Below are 19,954 nucleotides of genomic sequence, written 5' to 3'. Positions count from 1 at the left end.
TGATACACCTTTCTATGTGTACTAGAATCAATTAAAATTTACCAGGGAAAAAAAACTCGATTCTATATTAAGACTTCCTCTTTTCCTTTTTGAAGCCCCAATTTCCAAGCATCATTAAAAAGAAAGCAAGATTTGACACCACTGAGTGACAGCAGTGAGACTGCGAGTGAAAAGGTTTAACACCAAGTCCCTTAGGTTCTCACTTTTAAATTGCAAATATTCCAGGGCAAACAGTTGTGCTGTAAAAAGCCTCTGCCAAGGATGCAGGCTGCTTTCTTCCAGAATCATGCTAGATATGACCTGGGGCAGATCAAGACCCAAAGATCAACTACCTGTTGGTATCCACTTCCCTTTTGGTAACTGAAATGGGGTCCACTACATTTTATTCCTATTAACCCAAACACCTGAGTTGGTTCACAGCATCCCCCTACCGATACTTTAAACTTAAAAGTATACATGACACTGAGAATAGCTAATATGTTAAAGAGTATCAAGAGATTCGGGGTGAAATGATTGGTATGCTACAATAGAAAGCATGTAGCTATTTTGCCTGGATCCTACTCCATTTCAGCTAGCAGAGTGATACTGGGACCTGCTAAGTCCACTTACGGGGCTGGCACTTCACAGAGCTGTCGTGAGAGCAAAAACGTATCCAAGCATGCTATTCATCTATAGGGAACTCTTTAGCGACTACTTGGTCCACCTTTAAAACTCACGGGAACTATGGCTACATGTGCTGCTTTTCCGAATTTTGTGATTATGACCAGTTAGCAGAACTGATCATCAAACATATTTCGGGCATACCTTCTCCTTGCAAGGTTGCTGGAAACAAAAGAAATTATGACACTTGGAGGGACTCACAATCTTGATAAGGTACACAGACACATTTACACACAGACAACCAGCAATGCAACGATGGGTAGGCTAAATGCTGGCTGAATGTGCCAGGAGGAATTGCCCCCTACAGTTTGCAACAGAAGAGCATCATTTTGAGTTGCCATGGTCAAGAATGACTTCACAGGGAAAACGGAGTATGAATCCAGTATTTCGAAAATTAGAGAGGGAGGTACAACCTGTTATCAACATGTTGATTTTTTATTTATTTATTTATTTATTTACACCAACAGAAAGAAGCAGTAACCTAGCTAACCCATTCTCATTTCACTATTGTCACTCCTGTATGTTCCCTTCCTGGTTATTCTCCATCTTTCCACACACACACACACACCCCATCCCATCTGCTTTTTACTTTTCTCTGCCCAGCCAGGAGGCTGACTCTGAAGTGGTTCCCACAGAGTTTGGCTCATGAGAGGCACTGGTGGGAGCCAGGCAACCTACAGAGGCTATTAGAACCATCATTCGAACCATCCTGAAGGAATTTATTCATACCCTGGCGGCTCCAGCTCAACCTGAGGGGTGGTATCAGCTCCCCTCTGTTGCCAGACAGACAATGCATCCTTGACCATCTCATAGCCTTTAACTGAACCACTGGGCATGAATTCAAGTTCCTTTTTCCACGGTGTACCTCCAAATCAGCCCCCGCCTTTTGCCTCCTCCTCACTGACAAGCTTGTCCAGTTGACTTCTGTAACAGTGCCCCTTCTGAGCCTGAAAAGACTCCAATCCCCAGCTGCTAGAAGAGCTGGCAGAAAGCTGAAGTATTCTTTCCGCATCCTGCCAGGGGTCCCAGCCCTGACCATTCACCTTCGAAAACCCTCCCTAGGAGGAGGGGGCATTTGAGTAAACATTTAAGCTATGTGCATTCCCCAAGGGCACACAGCTTGGTCTCTCTATACCATCCATACCATCCAGTCTGCTTGAGAAGCAATACCTGGGGGCCTCAGAGAATAAAGAGAGAATAAAAAGCAAGGAACTACTCAGCTTTGAGTAAATCAGCCCAGGAAAAAAAAAACCACCACCAGCTATTAAGCAGTTTAAAAGCCGAGTCATCAGGGCGGGCGGCAGAAAGCCACCCATGGGAGAGGATGGGGTGGAACAAGGTCAGGCAGTGCTGGGAATCGAGCTTCTGGGGCCATGACTCACCCAAGCCTGCTCAGCAGGGAGGGGCGAGGGTGGGAGTGCAATGTCAGCCACGGTGGCTTGGAGCCCTTCTGGGGGTCAGCCTAGACTCCAGTGGCAGGGCAGCATCGATGGACAAACCCAACGTGGCCTACACCACAGCTATGTCCTGGCCATCAAGCCCCGTGGAAGCTGCAAAGCTGGCAGCACGCAGGAAAATCTGGCCAGGCCCACTCTCTAGCTGGAATCAAGTGGAGGCACAAGAGGGAAACAGTCATGCTGGAGAGAGAATCCCAACTTCCACACCAAGGAAAAGGGCAGAAGCTGGGCAGTGAGTTCAGCCTGAGTGTGAAGCTCCAAGTTGGCATCAAGCAGAAAGAGGGACACGCTGCCTTGGGATCAATTGGAAACCCTGTGCCTGCCCTATGCTCCCCTTTGTGTTCTCCCTGTGGATTCCGTCTAGACCCAGTTCTCTTTAAGGCTAAGTGATGGATGTAACCAGAAGCAATGGAAAGAGGGAGGGTCACTTGCTGACCACTGCAGGCAGTGTGGGGAGGTGGGTGGGACTGTCCCAGCAGGAAGCAGACGTCAGGAGTAGGCAGGAGAAATCAGCAAGCTTGATTCCAAGAATGGGGAGATAGTGGCAGTAACTGGCCCAGCAGCTCCAACCAAGTGGAGGCCACCGTTCAAGGGCAAGAATTGCTCTGATGGAAGCTGTCACCTACATGGTTTCCTTTTGCTGATGATCACAGAATCTTTGAGCTGGAGGGATCTTATCAGCTCCACTCCCTCCTCAAAGCAGCATTTCTTTCCTAAAAATCCAAGGTGGGTGGGCTACTCAGTTTGAAGGCCTCCAGTGTATGGTGGCCCCTGCCTTCCCATAGCCCACTGTGCTGTTGGATACTTTTAGCTGTTAGCAAGTCCTTACTACTGAGCCACACACGGTCTTCCCCACTGGTCCTACCCACCAACCCCCAGTTCAGCATCTTGGTGTCCATCTCCATCCAAGAGGCCATCCCATGCATGTTTGTGAACTGCATGCTAAACTTTTTAAAAGTATAAGCTTTGGAGCCAGACAGACTTGGGTGTCGATATCAGCTCTGCCAATTACTTGTTTTGGCAAATTAAATTATCTAATCACTTCGAGCCTTGGTTTTTCATCCAGAAGATACAGCAGAAGTCGCCAAATTATGGCCCATTGGCCAAATCCGGCCCACTGCCCGTTTCTGTAAATAAAGTTTTATTGGAACATGACCACACTCATTCATTTACATATTGTTTGTGGCTGTTTTCATGCTACGCCAGCCGAGCTGAGTAGCTGCAACAGCAACTACATGGCCCATAAAGCTGAAAATAATTACTATCCTCATAGAAAAAGTTTGCCAAACTCTGAAATAGAGGAGCCCCTTTAGAGGCTACTGGGAGGAATTAAACATAGTAATATTTTGGGAAAGGAGTGGATGGTATCTAACTTCATAGGGAAGCAATACGCCAAATCTACCAGTGACACACTTAAAGGGACCCAAAAGAGAATACTACCCTGTTCCAGATGTAGGGTGACCCTCAAAGAAAAAAGAGGAACCAGCACCTCCCCTGAGGAGGATACTCAGTCTCTATAGATGCAGCCTAAAACTGTCTTCTCTTTTGAATGCAGTCATGAGTCCACTGGTTCCCGGGAAGTTCCTAGATTATGAAAACACTCAGCTTCTTTTCCAGTCAGGCCTCCGTTTATCTGCTTTTCTTGGGCAACTGTTCTTTCCCCCCAACTTAATAGCCTGGCTTCATCTTCATGTCTGTTAAATCCAGTCATGCTGGGTTTGGTTCATCTCAAAAACTGACGTTCACCCTCCGATTTTAATTCAAATCATCCCTTCAATAAATATTTACTGAGACCTGCTTGGTGCCAGGTCACGTGCTAGATGGGAGAGCAGAAAACAAGACACAGTGTCTGATCACAAGGAGCTTCCAAGTTTAAGGAAGAGAATGACATTTAAAATAATTATACATATATCTCAATAAAATGAATATAAAAAAATAATAATTATACAGATAGACAATCATTACAACTGTGCTCAGCATTGAGAAGGAAAAGTGATTCATTCTAGTAGCCATCACGGCCAGTAGAGTGACGTCCAGAGTTCTGCCCAGCAGGTCCACTGTGTCTTAGTCACTGTCAGTCCCACCCCAGGTTTCTGGCACACAGCAGCCCCGTCCACATCTGAATGGAACATACAGGCCAGACTAAACAGCCATGCCCATTTCCAGGTGACTTCCCCAGAACTCAGGCTCACACTGTCTGACAGCCGTTTCTCTTCCCTCCTCAGCTTTGGACATCCAAGGTCAATATCTTCTTTTAGCTCATTCCACCGGCGGCTCAGGGTCATTTCCTTTGCCTACTGGGTGCAGGATTCCCGTTGCCTGCAATCAGCTCCAGCACCCTAAGTCCATCCAGTCAAGACGTCCCTGTCTTCATCCTGTAGCCCACTGGTTCTCAATTTGGGAAAGGGAGAGCAACTTTGCCCCTAACCCTAACCTAACCCTAACCCTAACCCTAACCCTAACCCTATTTGGTAAAATCTAGAGGCATGTTTGACTGCTACAAGTGGAGAACGGGTGCTACTACACCTCATGGGTAGAGGCCAGGGATGCTGCCAAATATACAGAAGAGCCCCTCAAATGGAGAATTAACCAGAATGTCCCTAGTGCTGAGGTGAGAGCCTCGCTTAGCCTCTGCCCTAATAACAGCCCCCTTACTGTGCTGCCCACCTACCCCCTCACATCACCCTCACTGAGCTAAAACACAGGGTTTCTTGAAAAGGTCCCTTCGAGAGCTCCTACCACTGAGACAGATTTTATTTGAAGGGATCTTTCTCAGTCCCTCAAATGTATGTTTGGTCCCACCCAAAATAAGTGGAACCTACTCCTCACAGCTATTCCTCCCAAGAGAAGAAGATTCCATTTGTGCCATTATTCTTTAACTGTCTTCCAAACGAATGTCTTCTGGAAAACGGCAAATTTATTCTTCTAGATTTACATTGGGTTTCAGATATGGAAAAAAAAGAGCCATCCTGTCATCTACCATCTCCATGGTTTATTTGTTCATTCTTAATAATAAAGCTTTTTGACAAGCAAGAAAACTAATAGGAGAGGTAGAATTTTTATTTAAACCGACAATAAAATTAAATTCAATTAAAACATGCATGAACTACAAGTGCTGGAGAGGTTGTGGAGAAACAGGAGCACTTATTCTCTGCTGGTGGGAATGTAAAATGCTACAGCCACAGTGGAGGATGGTTTGGCGATTCCTCAGGAAGCAAAGTATAGAGCTGCCTTATGACCCGGCAATCCCACTACTCAGGATATACCCAGAAGATCCAAAAGCAGGGAAGCAACAGACATCTGCACACCAATGTTCGCAGTGGCATTATTCACAATTGTCAAAAGATGGAAGCAACCCAAGTGTCCATCAACAGATGAATGGATAAACAAAATGTGGCACGAACTTACGATGGAATATTATTCAGCTGTAAGAAGGGATGAGGTCCTGAAGCATGCAACAACATGGGTAAACCTTGAAAACATTATGTTAAATGAAATAAGTCAGACACAAAAGGACAAATATTGTATGATCTCACTGATATGAACTAATTATAATATGTAAACTTATTGACATAAAATATAGAATATAGGTTATCAGGATATAGTATGAGGCTAAAGAATGGGGAGTGGTTACTTAATATGTACAGAATGTTTAACTAGATTGAAATTAAACATTTGGAAATGGACAGAGTTGACATAGCACATTATTGTGAATATAATTAACAGTGCTGAATGGTGTGTAAATGTGATGGGAAGGGGAAGTTTAAAGTCATGTATGTCGCCAGAAAGAAAGTTGGAGGTTAAAACATGGGAATATATAACACAGTGATTCTTGTGGTGGACAATGTCCATGATTAACTGTACAAATAGAAAAAAGTTCTTTCATAAAATAGAACAAATATATGAAACTATTACAAGGAGTTAATAATAGAGGGGTTTACGGGGGGGAAATGTACCTATTGCAAACTATGGACTACAGTTAACAGTGATATTTTAATACTCTTTTATCAACAGTAACAAATGTACCACACCAATACTATGGGTCAATAATGGGGGGTAAAAGGAGTATGAGAGGATTTGGGTTTTCTTTTTTATTTTTATTTCTTTTTCTGGAGTAATGAAGATGTTCTAAAATTGATCATGGGGTTGTATGCACAACTATGTGATGATACTGTGAGTCACTGATTGCATGCTTCATACAGATTGTATGGTGTGTGAATATATCTCAATAAAGTACATGAAAAAAATGCATGAAGCAAAAAGCCTTTGAACAATCCAGCCTTCTTTCCTGAGGACATGGAGACACACTCCCTGGCTAAGAAGCAAAACCAAGTTCTAGTCCAGGTGACAATAACAGATTTGCCGTGTGTGACCCTGGGGAAATCATAACTTCTCTCTCAGCCTCAGTTTCTTCTCTTGAATCCTTGGATCCTTGAATCCTTAAATCTCTTGGATCCTCAACCAACCTTCCCTTCTTCCTTATGTGGACAGTCTCAGTTTCCACACTTGTCTAAAAAGGATCTTGGATTTATCTACAAGTTTCATCCAAGAGTGACTGCCCTTCACTTACCCCAATCTTCTCTCCCTATTGACCCCCTACATCAAAATCCAACTTGAATGCTCCTCTGACGTAAAGCCTTCCTTGATCTGAACCACACCTTTGCAAGAGCCAAGGAGGTTGGCCCGCAGGTCCCTTCCAAGAGAGCACGAAAGAAGGGGTCACAAAATGAGCTGCCACCACCCATCACCCAATTTCCAGGAATAGTTTAGCAGATGGGAGTCCAACTGTCGGCTCCACCATTTTAAACACATTATCCAGGGTCAATGTCTTTCAGAGTCTCAGTTTTTCTATCTCTAAAATGTGGGCCATAATATCTACCTCTAGTTCCTGGTCTAGAAGCAGGTTCCTAGTAAATCTTAAGTTTCTTTCATGTCTGATTTTCACAGTTTCTTCCAGGGAATACAGGCAAGGAGATGTACGCACGTACCCACTCTCGTACTGCCAGCGTACACTTTTTTGTTCCCCACAAGGATCTGAAGGAATAAATGGATGATTCCTCCAAGTCAGAATGATCCCGCTATGCCTGAACTCCAAAAACATTTTTTCATACTTTGCTTACCTATTTAGGCACTGTATTACTGTCGGTTGTGTTCTGTCTACCCTACTTGATTGGAAACTCGCTGAGATAAAAGGATCTGCCGAATTCCGCAGCAAGGGTTATATCATTCAGATGTTCAGTAAACCCCCAATGTATGAATAAATTCACTCATGATGTTTCGAATGACAGTTCTAACAGCCTATGTAGGTTGCCTGTATATAATGTAGCATTTCCATTCTCTGATATTTCACCTGAATTCACCTTACAGGACCAATTTCCAGACATTTTCCTTTTTAAATGTAACCTTTTAAATTTAATGTTACCTTCATAAACTAAACTACCACTAACGATACATACCCAATGGGCCCAAAGAATAAGGAAGCATCATTTTTTGAAGCAGCCTGTCATTCTGCAGCCATGTTCCTTGAATAAACCAGACTCCACTCCAGGGAAACAAGGACGAGCACTCAAACGTGCGAGTGGGCATTCACCCACGGCAGCTGGCAAGGCCTCGCCATTAAGCAAATCCCAACAATTCAGCCTTTCAGCCACCAACCTAATAGGCTTTTCTTGGCACGGACAGTTTTGGCTTGGCAAAACACTCATTTTCACATCTTAAATTAGTATGTGTCAGAAATGAATGAAGTTTCAGAATCTGCCTTATGTCTTGCATTCTGTGGCAAGCTTATCTGGGTCAGGAACTCTCAGTGCTCACTCTTCAGACTCTTTTCCTCCATACAGATCCATGATAAAAATCAAATTATTTTTTTTCTCTGATCAAATTCATAGTGTCTTCTTTGGTTGCATAAGACTGTGTTTAATTTTAAAAGAAAGCTGCTCAATTCGGGAATTGGAGTACACCGTATTAAAACATGAATTTCTGCGCTGACACAGGCTTTGGATTCCCAAAGGTCAAAATGGCTATGCCTCAAAGCATTTCTCTTACAGAGCAGCTAACTCCTTTCTGACTCTAGGGCAAGTCTTTAGCTGCCCTGGGGTCCCTGATCTCATCTCTAAATCTTAATAGATCCTCATTAACGTGAAGCTTCTCCCTCCCTTTTCCCATGGTGTCTGGGTGGACTTTGAAAGTGGCATCCCTTTAAGCCCTGCCTCCAGCACCCCACTTTCAAATGCACAGCTAAATCCCTAGTTAATTTGTTTCCCAGGAACCTTAACAATCATCAGACGACTCACCAGGGAACCCAACCCATAAAGCCCAGTCAGAATGGGGCAGAGCACAGCTAGAAGATCAGATCAGGTCAACAAAGTCAAACTTGGCAGAATGGGCCCACCCAGCAGGCTAAAGCAACAAGGGACACGAGAAGTAGAGAAGAAAGGGAAAGAAGAAGGAACTGAAAAGCCGAACCAGAGCCTGGGTAAGTAAGAGGAAAAGAGTCCAAGACCCCACTCAGACAGATTTAGAAGCATGTTATACAGGCTCTCTCGCTCTCTTTCGATCTCGCTCTTTTTTGTTAAACAATGTCCACCAATTACTGAGCACTTCCTGTGCCAAGCACTTTACACACATTTCGTGCAGGCTCATTTTTAATCCTCACAACAACTTCATGAGGTAGGTATGATTATTATTCCTATTTTACAGATGGGAAAACTGAGTCTCACAGAAGCCAATGATTTTTCCCAAGGTAAAAGCTAGTGTAGGGTGAAGTCAAGGATTTGGGTCCAAAGCCCTAGACCACTATTCTAATTTTTCTTATTTTTTCAAAAAAGTTTTTATAACATTTTTCATAACATTTCCCATTTTAACCACTTTCAAGTATGCAATAAACTGGAGTTCACTGCATTCACCATATTGTGTTACCATCACCACCATCCATTTCCTTACATCCTAACATGGACCTTTATAAGACAAATAAGCAAGGCCTAACATGCACTTAGCTTAACAGCACCCAGCATAAGAGACACAAAAAGCCACATTTTCTACACTCAGGCAATGTGCAGTCCATAGGGGGAGCCAAGAATCATATACATACACCAATCAGAAAACCATACAGAGTGATCAGTTGCTTAATCCTAACAGTGAAGGGATGTGGGAAATAAAGAGAACGCTCAGGGTGGAATGGGGTGGACATGCTATAGAGAAGGCTGCGGGCTGAAACCTACCAGGTCATTTCATATTTGCTTCTTATTTCTCTGGGTTTTCACTTGTTTCTAATGCAGGTGATTTTTTTTTTAAACTATCCACGTTAAAGAGAATGTTGCTTCTGACGATGAGGTCTACAAAGGATGGTCCGTGTTAATTAACAATATTCATAAAACAGGGTACACCCATTCAATGCCCAAATCACATTTAGCAAAAGCAAAGCACTTCACACTTTCACACTGCAACTATGTTTATGTCCCCCTGTCCACTGCCATATTCGCAAAGCTTTCCTACCTTCATGCCAAAGGATGGGTGGGAAGGAAAGCACACACTGATAACATTTCATCCTGGAAAATATTCAGCTTTTGCTAAATCACTTCCTCTCCCAAACAATTGAGTCAGATGCCTGACGCTCTACGTGAGGTGGAATCTATGACGGTGCTTGGAGCAAACAAACCGTTATCAGTTCTAAATGTAAATAACTTCCATCTATTACAAAGCTTGTTTGAATGACAGTGAAAAGAAATGCCAAGAATAACGTCCCAGGCCTGCCACAAAATGTGATAACAAAGGAAGATTCCACTTCATTCCTATTGCACGATGTGGCAAAAGCAATTTCAGTAAGGAAAAAAAGAACAGCAGTACCTAAAGCCAGCGGGCCTTGCTGGTGAACACACTGGTGCCACTACATTTACAGACTCGAGTAACTCAACCAAGCAAGGAAAAGGGCCATTCCAAACGCTGCCGCGGGGAAGGAAGCAAAACTGTGAATATCTGAAGCCAGCGGAACTCCTGACAACAAAATCGATGAGTTTTTTGCATCACTCACAGCAGTTCACATGCTGATTAAAGACGTTCTGAGTGGCAAAAACAATGTCTAGAAAGAGACAGCTTTCTATATTCACATCCAGGAGTATGTACGTACAGCAGAAACCATTAACAGGTTCTGCTTCCAAGTATACAGAGTTAAATAAGACATATATTCTAAGGACCAATAAAATATATATTTTAAGGTAGCAAATAATCTCAGTGCTTTTTGGCTTACTGAATTTCTAAGGACAGCTCCTCTGTGTTTCCTGTGTCATTCAGTATCTCAAACTTCAGTGCTAACCCATTAAAAAGTCTGTTTTCTGCAGCACACATGTACCTGGAACTCCCCTACCTTTGTTTCTGCAAAGTGAAGCAGCTTTTTTTCTTTTTTGTAAAATGAAGCAACTCCCAAGTCTATTAAATGTTACACGCAAAAGGTTGCATCCTATCATCACATAACCAGAGACACACGTTTCTGCAGCTTACCCATAAACTGCAGATTGCAAAAAACAATTGAACTTTAGACAGAAGAGGTGGAACAATTTATTAAAACGTCTCAAAGGGGAGGTGGAAACGTTAAAACTGAATCAGCATTATATACTGACGTCTTCTCCCCCAGTCATTCCCTCTATCCCTCTGTTTCTTGCATCATGTAAATCACACCTTCCCTCCTTCCCATACAGCCCAAATAAAGACAGACCAGTAAGTTGCTAGACAGACCCACAGACATGCAACTCAGAAGAAAATCAGATTCCTTTCAGGACACAACAAATGAAAAGCATTGAATACTTCTTCTGCATTTCTTTTTCAACTGGAAAATTAAACACGGGGGTTCAGAACAAGAACACAGAGGGCTGAAGTAAGGTCTCAAAAATCGTGAAAATCTTTTTAAGTTCAAAAGGAAAAGCTTGCATTATTTCAAATGTGAAGACGCTGAACTGAAGAACTATTCAACAATGGAAAAAATATATGGAAATTAGTTCATTCCTTGTAGGAGAAAACTTACATATCAACTGTACTGAAAATATTTTTAAAAACCAGTCCCATTTACCACAGACATCTAAGTAAGAATAATTAGGAGGTTTTGCCAGAAAATAAAATGAATCCCAAAAGAGATTCCATAGTCACCAAATTTCTCGGCCCCAAACCATCAGGTTTATGAATTTAAGCACCATTGACATAAACTATCCAAACCCAGAGATCAGCAGTTTACAAGCATTAATTTGTTCAAAAATTATGTACTTCACCCAAAGTTGAATGTTTATAAAGGAAAAAAAAAAATGACAACATTCTCCCAATCTCCTCCTCTTCCTAAGATCTCAGTGAATATAGATTAGACTATTGAATAACATTTCTTAAGCTCAAAATTGAAATGTCAGCAGGTAGGACAGAACATAAAAATCACATGGTTATTTCTCTATGGTAGGCAACATTATACTTAAATGACCCCAGTGTGATCTGTAAGTCACACCAGCTCTCGATATCACCTAAAAAAGAGAAGTGATACACATGCGTCACTATGGATCAACTTGTCAGGTACCACTCAAGATTAATTACTACCACATGACTGTTTTTGTTTTTTTGGACTAGGATTGAAAATAAAACACAAAATATTTTAAGCTGTAGTCTTTTTCATTGCAAAAACCCACCTAGCATAGGAAACCTATATTTGGATGTAACTACACTTGTTGTTTTATCAAAAAAGGCTTCCTAGTTGGAGAAAGTTACCACAATCATTTCAATTAGAAGAGGTAGAAAATCCAAATGCCAACTTTTTCTTCCCCCCTTTCCTAACTTCTTAAAGGAATTCATTTAGAATGTTAATGAATGTAACAAAGTGATAAATTGGATTTACTATAAATAATTAGACTGCCAAATAATCTCCTTCAAGGCCGAGAGATGATGCATTCTGTTTTCATAATTTACCATAGCAAACCCCAGCAAAATAATTATTACCTTCCACATAAAGTCCCACACAATCACCCACCAGGTCTAAACTAGACAAACTGGTGCTGTTTAATGAAATGAGAAACTGTTGATCATTTAGGGGGTAAGCCCACCTGGCACGTTTAATTCTAGATCCAAGACTCGTATACATTACATTACTCAAAGGTTAAATAATAAAAAGTGTGTTTTGTGAATGTTCTAAAAAGCTAACCTATTAACTTTGGGACTTGGGTAAAACTACACCACACACTGACACCGTTCATAACTGTACACAAGCCATCTGGACAAGGAAAAAAAGGTTCAACCGTGAAGCAAAGTGCCTATAAAAGTTGTAAGCTTAAACGGTAAACCTGGCTGCCTTTGGCTGGGATTAAAATGAAAAGCTTCGAGAAGTGGTTCCCACTTTTCCCTAACCATCCTTTCCTATGCAGAGATTGAAATGGATTGGCATTAAATGGCAGCTCAAATCGCTTCTCTTAAATAGCAATATTTATTTTAGCTTTCCAAAGAAGGAAAATTGCCAAAGCATAAGTAGTCTGGGAGACCACGATGGAACAGGCCTGGCCTGATTTTCCAGTTCTATCATTTGTTATTTACTAACCAGCTGCCTTGAAAACGTCACTTGACATCTCTGCACACCAACCACTTAAAATGAGAAGGGTGGCCTCGCTGATGACCAGCCTTCTTCTAGGTCTAAGAGTCAGGTTCTCCGGGCTTCCTTTGACCGACAGAAGCCACTCTCCTCCCACCAATAAGTGGCTTCCCTTTACTTGTGAGCAGAAATAAATTTATACTAAAGTTCCATTTGTACAAAATGCCTGGCTAGGTTAGGTACCCACAGCAGTTGGCGAGAATTAAGGGTGAAAGTTCACGGCTATACCACCTTTCCCTGTAGGAAGCCACCTGGTCATCACTGAGGGTAGAGAACATATAATCCTGACCTTGTTACATGCCTGGCTGAGAACTCGTCTGACACCACTACACCATTCCTGAAAGGTAGCTATCAGTGAGCATTTGTGCCTCCCACCCACTCATCCTCTTTCCCCAAACTCACTTACAAAGAACGGGTCCCTGCCTTGGAGGGGATACAGCTTTGCTGGGAGACAAGAGGACAAGCTGAAAGAGACGATGCTGTCTCTCCTGATGTAACATCTGCCTATACTTAAGAGAAATTAATCTGAGGATCCACCTCTGTAACGTTGCTGTGTTTTTCAAGCTTTGCAGGGGCGTGCAGTGCTACGGGGTCTTTAGATCCATAAATGGTTGGGTGAGATGCAAGGGCACAGAGGGAGACCAAGAAATCTGCTTCAAGGATCCTTGGCTTCTCCATCAGTAAGTACTCTGATCTCCTATATTCCTGGACCCACCTTACCTAACGTATCTCTGCACGGTAGTCCCAGTAGTTCCGAAATACGTGCCCGGTGCCAGCAAGACAGCATTCAGCCCAACTGCTGCTCTCTACTGTCAGGATCCTCTCCCCTCGCATCTTAGAAGACTATTATTAGACCTCCCTAGAAGGCACAGAATTTTAAAACCATTAAAATGGCCTTTACTTCTAGTATATGTTTTTGAACTTTATCTCTCTTAAAACTTCACAGCCCTTCCTATCAGAGGACACATCTGAGGGTATGTAGAATCAGAAACACAAAAAAAAAAAATGTGTTTTTTTATTCCTTTGCTTTGCTTTGTTTTGACTTTTTTTTTTTACAAAGTTAATAGTTTTTAAAAAAAAAAAAAGAAATGCAAAGAGAAAAGTCACACTTGGCACACTCCCAAAAGGATGATCTACTAGTCGACATGTTTGTAGCCTGTAGTTCCACTTTGCAAAGAGAAAACAAGCCGGAAAGTCTCTCCCTTTTTCAGTTCACACAGGATTTCTATTATTCTTAGGACTAACTCCTGTAATCCATAGTAAACAAACTGAAAAATGTAATTGGACTGTCAGGGTTTATTACAATTCTTTGCTTCAATTAAAATGCCTACGGATTTTATGCCAAAATGGGAATGCTTTAAACTGAATTTTTAGCTTCCACTGACCTTCCAAAACAATGTAAAATATGTAATGTTCCACTTTATGTTGTGTTTAAAACTAATCTTGTACTTGGAGATTTTGGATGCCATGCACATGACTATTCGGCTACAGAGAATGCAAAAGCAGTTTTTATTTTTATGAGCTAGGAATTTTAATATCCTCAGTTCATCTCCATTACAATCATCATTTTCTGAGGGCCCATTATATATATTCAAGGTGCTCTGCATATATCAGTCCATTCAGTCAGTATTGATTGAGCACCTAACTAAGAGGCATGCATCTAACTGAGCACTAGAGATAAAAAACAAATGATGAGCAAGTGCAAGGTTACGACTTTGGGAGGAAAGAAGATGATCAAATAAGCAATTACTATGCAATGCAGTAAATGCCGTAAGGGGGAAAACAGATGATTAAAAATAATATATTAAGCTGTGACTATGTGTCATGTTCTCACCACACCCTGCAAATGGAGGCATCTCCCATTTCCCAAATGAGGGCACAGGGCTGCCCCTCAGCACATGCTGCCTCTCTATCAGCATCAGCATTCACCAACAGCATCTTAAATCCCCACCTAGCCCCAGTATTGCATCTGCCAATTTGCATTAGCTCCTTCAGTTATTGATCACATATCTGCCCGGTATAATACAGCACACTGCAGGCCCTGGGAGAAAGGACCACAACATCACGGAACCGCAGAGCACATGCTAAGGGAACTTACAAGCTCGTATGAGAAGTATTACAATAATTACAATAATTATAATTCTACAATAACATGTCACCAGGCAGTCCATGGTCATGGATCAAGGGCGAGTTTCCCACAAGTCCTTCAGCTAGTACACGGGATTTCTCCATTGTGGATGGATTTATTAAAGAGGTGGGACTCAGGTCACTAAGATAATGTAAGATCAGATAGGGGAAGAGGAAAGGCGGCCAGTCCTTCAGGAGAGCAGTGTCTGGAGAGGTGCCCAAAAAGCTCACAGGTTAGGCTAAACAACAACCAGGGATGTAATCAGAGCCTATGGTGGGACAAGCCAGCCTGCAGCTGCCTGAGTGCCAACTGATTAAGAGATGCTAAAGCATCTTGGGCACTAAAACAACAGAAGTATAAAAGCAGACGGAGAAAATTGCATTCCACCTAATAGAAGCAGTTCTTGATTCAGCCTCCTGGGTAAGAGGGAGAGATTTCAACAGGCCTACTGAAGTCAAAACAGAAAGTCACCAAACAGTCTAAAAGAAGACTGTCTTTAAGAGAAGACGGCAGGTTCCATTTATAGCAGGGACTTGTTTTTGCTTGGAGGGGTGAGCAGGTTTGAGCCAGAGCTGAATTATTCAGAACCAGGGTGGCAGTGGGATTCCCCATAACCCTTTTTCCGCAGGGCTTCCCCTCCCCCAAATAGATGAACAGATAATTCAAGAATCTTGAGCCTCAGGCCAAGTTATCAGCCTGCCTAGAATACCCACGTTTCAGCCAGCCCTGCAAATAATATCTGTATTTGTGTAGCTCTTTACTGCTAATGAAATGTTTTTATATATGTGACCTTGCTTGATTCCCACAGCAGCCATGAAACAATTTATAGATAAAAATCCTGAGGGTCAGAGAATAAATGAACAGTTTATTACGCTAACAAGTTTCAAAGGTGGATTCTGAATCAAGATATCTGTCCAGTGGTGATCTGTCACTGCTGTATTATAATCGTAATACTTTATAAAGTTCTTTACAGTTGACAGCTAGTTTTCATAGCAGTTCTGGGCGATACGGACACACAAACACACACGCTCACATATGCATACTCTCTATCAGTTTTTCTAAAAATAAAATAATAATAGCACTATATTCTGCTTCTTTAAAAACCTCCTCTAGCTATAGTCTTTGTCTCAGTACATTTTTAAGGTTAGTAGCTATTGTTTATGTGACTGCAAAAGATATGCAGGAAAAGTCTTAAATCCTGGGTGTTGGTGTCTTATCACTCACTGCTAAGAATGGTTTTGCATTTGTCCTACATACCTGCCCATTTCTATTTCTCTGTCAGTAAACTCCTCCCAGTGGCCTAAGTCAGAAACCAGCATCTTTCCCATATGCCCATCTTAAGTCAGGACTTGTTTTCAGAAAGTGGCTATTTCCAAAGCAGACATAAAAAAGTCACAGGACTTGCAAATCCTTCAAAAAAACCCAACCATGTACCCCATTTTAAGGCAAAAATGACAACAGCTTTATCAGATAGATGAACATGTGCACTTTATTTTTAAAAATCCCCAGCTTCCAGTTTTTCAAAGCACTTCTTTCAAATTCAAAGTTCACACAAACGGAATTATTCAGTAAACAATTTGTCAATTAGTCTTGCACAGTGGGGAGAAAGTTGTACCCGGAAATGTATACAGAGCCAAAATCAAAGCGAAATGCTAGTGACAAATGAGCAAACCACCTACCTCCCAGCAGAGGCCAGGGTTTGTCATCACGCCCACGAAATAAGGAGCACAAACTCTCCTCACCAGCCACAGGGAGGCCTCATTTTCTGTTTCTTTCTCATAACACATAATTCTACCGAAAGAACCTTAATGAAAATAAGCCAATATACTTATTTTCATAAAGCAATCACCTCACCTAATTTTAATCACCCTTTTCAACAACAGATTTTATATTATCAGGCCACAGAGCACAAACTGAATTACAATTTTTTTTACCTTTCTTTTCCCTTGGTCCTCAAGGAAAACTCCATATATCACTCCTCTTGCTGAAAACCACAGGAATAAAGTGATTGAATTCTAGTTAAGCCAAGTATTTTAACCACATACTCTACAAGCTCAATGGGTATGCTTAAACATACCCATGACATATGATTTGGGGGGAGCTTTCCTTCTTATTCATTTACTTACAGTTCCCATCACATAATAAACACAAGGCTCCCATCCAGGTTTTGAGTCAATACTAAACATATACAGAAATACTGTTATAATAGCTTTTTTTAAATAACTTACATATTGCACTATGACTTGAATTTTAAAAAAAATTGAGTTAAGCTCAATTTTCATATTTGTCAGGTAATCTGGGATGTGGGTGTTTTGAATTTCCTTTTCATGAAGGAAAAAAGGAGGCTTTGTAACAGGACATTGGGTGTGTATGGAAAAATAGTTATTTCTATACGTGCATAAGTAAACACATACTTAAACTTTTTCCTACTTTACTCACAATGCCAATATAGCACAGTCAAATTCCATATGTTGGATTTTAAATTTAGGTAAGAAAATTGGGTTTTCTGCTAAAGTAGACTGGAACTCAACAACATCTCTGAAACACCCAATAAAAAACAGTATGAAACGGAATGCAGTCCTTAGAAATCTCCTGATCTGACCCTCAAATTCAACGCAGCAACTGCATAGGAAAGCCCCCCAAAGAAATCATTCGTTGTTCATCTACAAACTGAAAGAGTTTATACTGAGAATCACAGCTCCTACAGCTCCAAATCCAGACAGCCATATTAGACTCTCACTGATCTGTTAAAAATTTAATATTGTAAATGAAGCCAACCCAACCACCAATACCCACCCATAATTACATTCCTGGATTGAAGAAGTTTCAAAACCCAAACCCAACATCAGCATCTGACAAGTCTCCATTTACTGCCTACCAGTACTTGCTCATGTTACTCTTGACAATTAAGAAAGAGGGGATGCATGAAGGTTTTTAAATTCTGCTAATTAGTTTGCACTCTTTAAATCACATATAAATGCTGCCTCCGGTTGCAATTATAATCTTAACGTTTGCCTCATTGTCTCAGAAAGGTAAAAAGCTTAGGAGTGTTACTGCCGACGATTAAATCTGCTCTTGTCCCGGGGTTGTGATCAATAAAACACTTTGCATCATAATCTAGCCTCTCCCCCACACCCACATCCTGTGGATTAGGTGGTTTATTTCTAGTCCTTGGCCCTCGCTCAGTTAGCAACTCTTTTCTCTATAATTTGCCCATCTCCTGGAAGAGCGAGGGAGATGCCTGATTCCAACTGCATTTGTTTACCGCCCACTGCCCCCAACAGTATGCACCCCCACATTTCAGTTGCGTGAGCTTCCGGCACCCCTTGTACCTGCCAAGTTCTTCGCCGGTGTCGTAGTAATCATCCACGTTTTCCTGCCTGAACACAGTCATGATAAACTGTCACGCCTCACAAAGCCCAGCGCACTTCAGCTCCTCTTGCCAAACCATCACCACAGCTCCTGCGCCTCCCTGGGCCCCTCAAGCATCAGTCTCCAGGCCTTAAAAAAAAAAAAAAAAAAAAAAAAAAATTGGCAAGAATTATAAAATGACAACCCAAAAAGGAAGTAGACATCCCCAGGGCTAAGACTTGCTCGCTGAAGGCCATGTCTCCAGTTGGGGGTGTCCAGGAGACACCGAGCTGCCGCTCCCCGCCGCTGGAGAGGCACACCCTTTGTTAAACCCGGATTAGGGACGCCCCCCAACCCTTCATCGCTGGCGCGGGCGGGGAGCCCAGCCAAACCGCACCCCGAGGTCCACATCCTCGAAAGCCGGACGGTCCGCATAGATCAGAACCCGCTCCGGAAGGGGCTGGCATCCCCGCCTCGCCTTTCTCTGCACACACGCCCACCCAGCTCCCCACCTCCAGGGGCGCCGCGGAAGAATGAAGCCCTCGCCCGGGCGGAATGCGCCTAGCTGGAAGCATCCTTCTCCAGCCCGCAGCGGCGATGGTAGCCCCCGAGCCGCCTCTTGACTCCCGCTCCTCCGCGGCTAACCCCCTTTACCTCCCTCCCTCCTCACGAGCCAGGCAGTCCCTGGAGGCACATTCCTGGCGACTCCCTCTCCGTTACCCGGCCGACCCGGCGTGCAGCCGCCCGGGGGAGCAGGGGAGGGAAAGGAGCGGCCGAGGGAGGCGCGGCCGCCCGCTCCGGTCCCCACGCCGGGACACAAAGCGCCCGGCCCGGCCCGCGCCACCTGTTCCGACCCGGCCCGCCCAGCTGGAGCGCCTCCCGTCTGCGATCCCACTTCTCCCCGCAGCCAAGTTCCACCCCCCCCCCCGGCCTTCCCCCTTGCCGAGGCGCTGCCGGGGAAAGCCCCGCCGCGCGGCAGCCGCGATGGCAAAAACAGGCGGCGGGGCCGGGGAGGAGCCCCGGGAGGCGCGCGCGGCCACTCACCCGGGCGCCCGGGAGCTCCTCGAGTCCCTCCGGAGCGCTGTCTGAGGCCGATCATAGGCGCCAGCGCCGGAGACCAGCGGGGTGGCGACGAGAGTGGAGGGAGGGACCGAGTTGGGGTGGGGGGGGTTGGGGGTGGATCCCGTGCGTCCGCCGCGGTGCCGGCTCCAGACCCTGCAGCCGCGAGGGTTGCCGTGTCCCCTCCGCGGTGGGAACAATGTCCCTGGCGTCGACTCGGCCGGGCTCTCTCTCTCGGGCTCCGGCGCAGCCTTTCGGCTCCTCGCCACCTCTGGGGCGGAGGGCTGCCGGCAGGCGGCCAATGGGGACCCCGCGAGCGGGCTGGCAACGCGGCCCACCCACCCCTCAGCTGCCTGGCCCGGCCGGCGCTGCTGGTTGTGCGCGGCGCTGCCTGCTTTTCCCAAGCTCCGCGTTCCCGGCTCGCTGGCGCGCTCTACCGCGCACACCCCCGCACACACCCACTCACCCCACACCCACGCCGCGGAGGGGGAGGGAGCAGAGCCGCCTGGAACTCGGTCGCCCCACCTGTGACACGCGGCGAATTGCCCCCTCCGGCTCGGTTCTAGAAAGATGAGATTCGCTGGTTCCGCAAAAGTGTCCTGAGGGCCTTGTGAAGCAGGCATGGTGCTCGGCAAGGCGAAATCTCTGAAAATAAAATAGTATTAAAAAAAAAAAAAAAAGGAAACCTGC

General features: G+C 43.9%; 1 protein-coding gene across 3 annotated transcripts in view; it reads right to left on the bottom strand.

Moving 5' to 3' along the window:
* DAPK1 (death associated protein kinase 1) overlaps positions 1 to 19,631 on the bottom strand; it is a 201,547-nt gene extending 181,916 nt beyond the window's left edge. The window contains exons 1-2 of one of the 3 annotated variants that reach the window (XM_037851022.1): positions 19,250 to 19,631; positions 18,187 to 18,355 (exon numbers count right to left, since the gene is read on the bottom strand). In XM_037851022.1, the coding sequence (XP_037706950.1) occupies positions 18,187 to 18,248 (62 nt within the window). In that variant the 5' untranslated portion in view covers positions 18,249 to 18,355; positions 19,250 to 19,631. Of the gene's footprint in view, positions 1 to 13,446; positions 13,470 to 18,186; positions 18,356 to 18,717; positions 18,858 to 19,249 lie in introns of those variants that run through there. The other 2 variants (XM_037851023.1, XM_037851024.1) reach the window with 2 other exon arrangements.
* Positions 19,632 to 19,954: the final 323 nt, after the last annotated feature.

The sequence above is a fragment of the Choloepus didactylus genome, chromosome 10, assembly GCF_015220235.1.
Source record: "Choloepus didactylus isolate mChoDid1 chromosome 10, mChoDid1.pri, whole genome shotgun sequence".
Lineage (NCBI taxonomy): Eukaryota > Metazoa > Chordata > Mammalia > Pilosa > Megalonychidae > Choloepus > Choloepus didactylus.
This window is presented reverse-complemented; position numbering and strand designations above follow the sequence as displayed.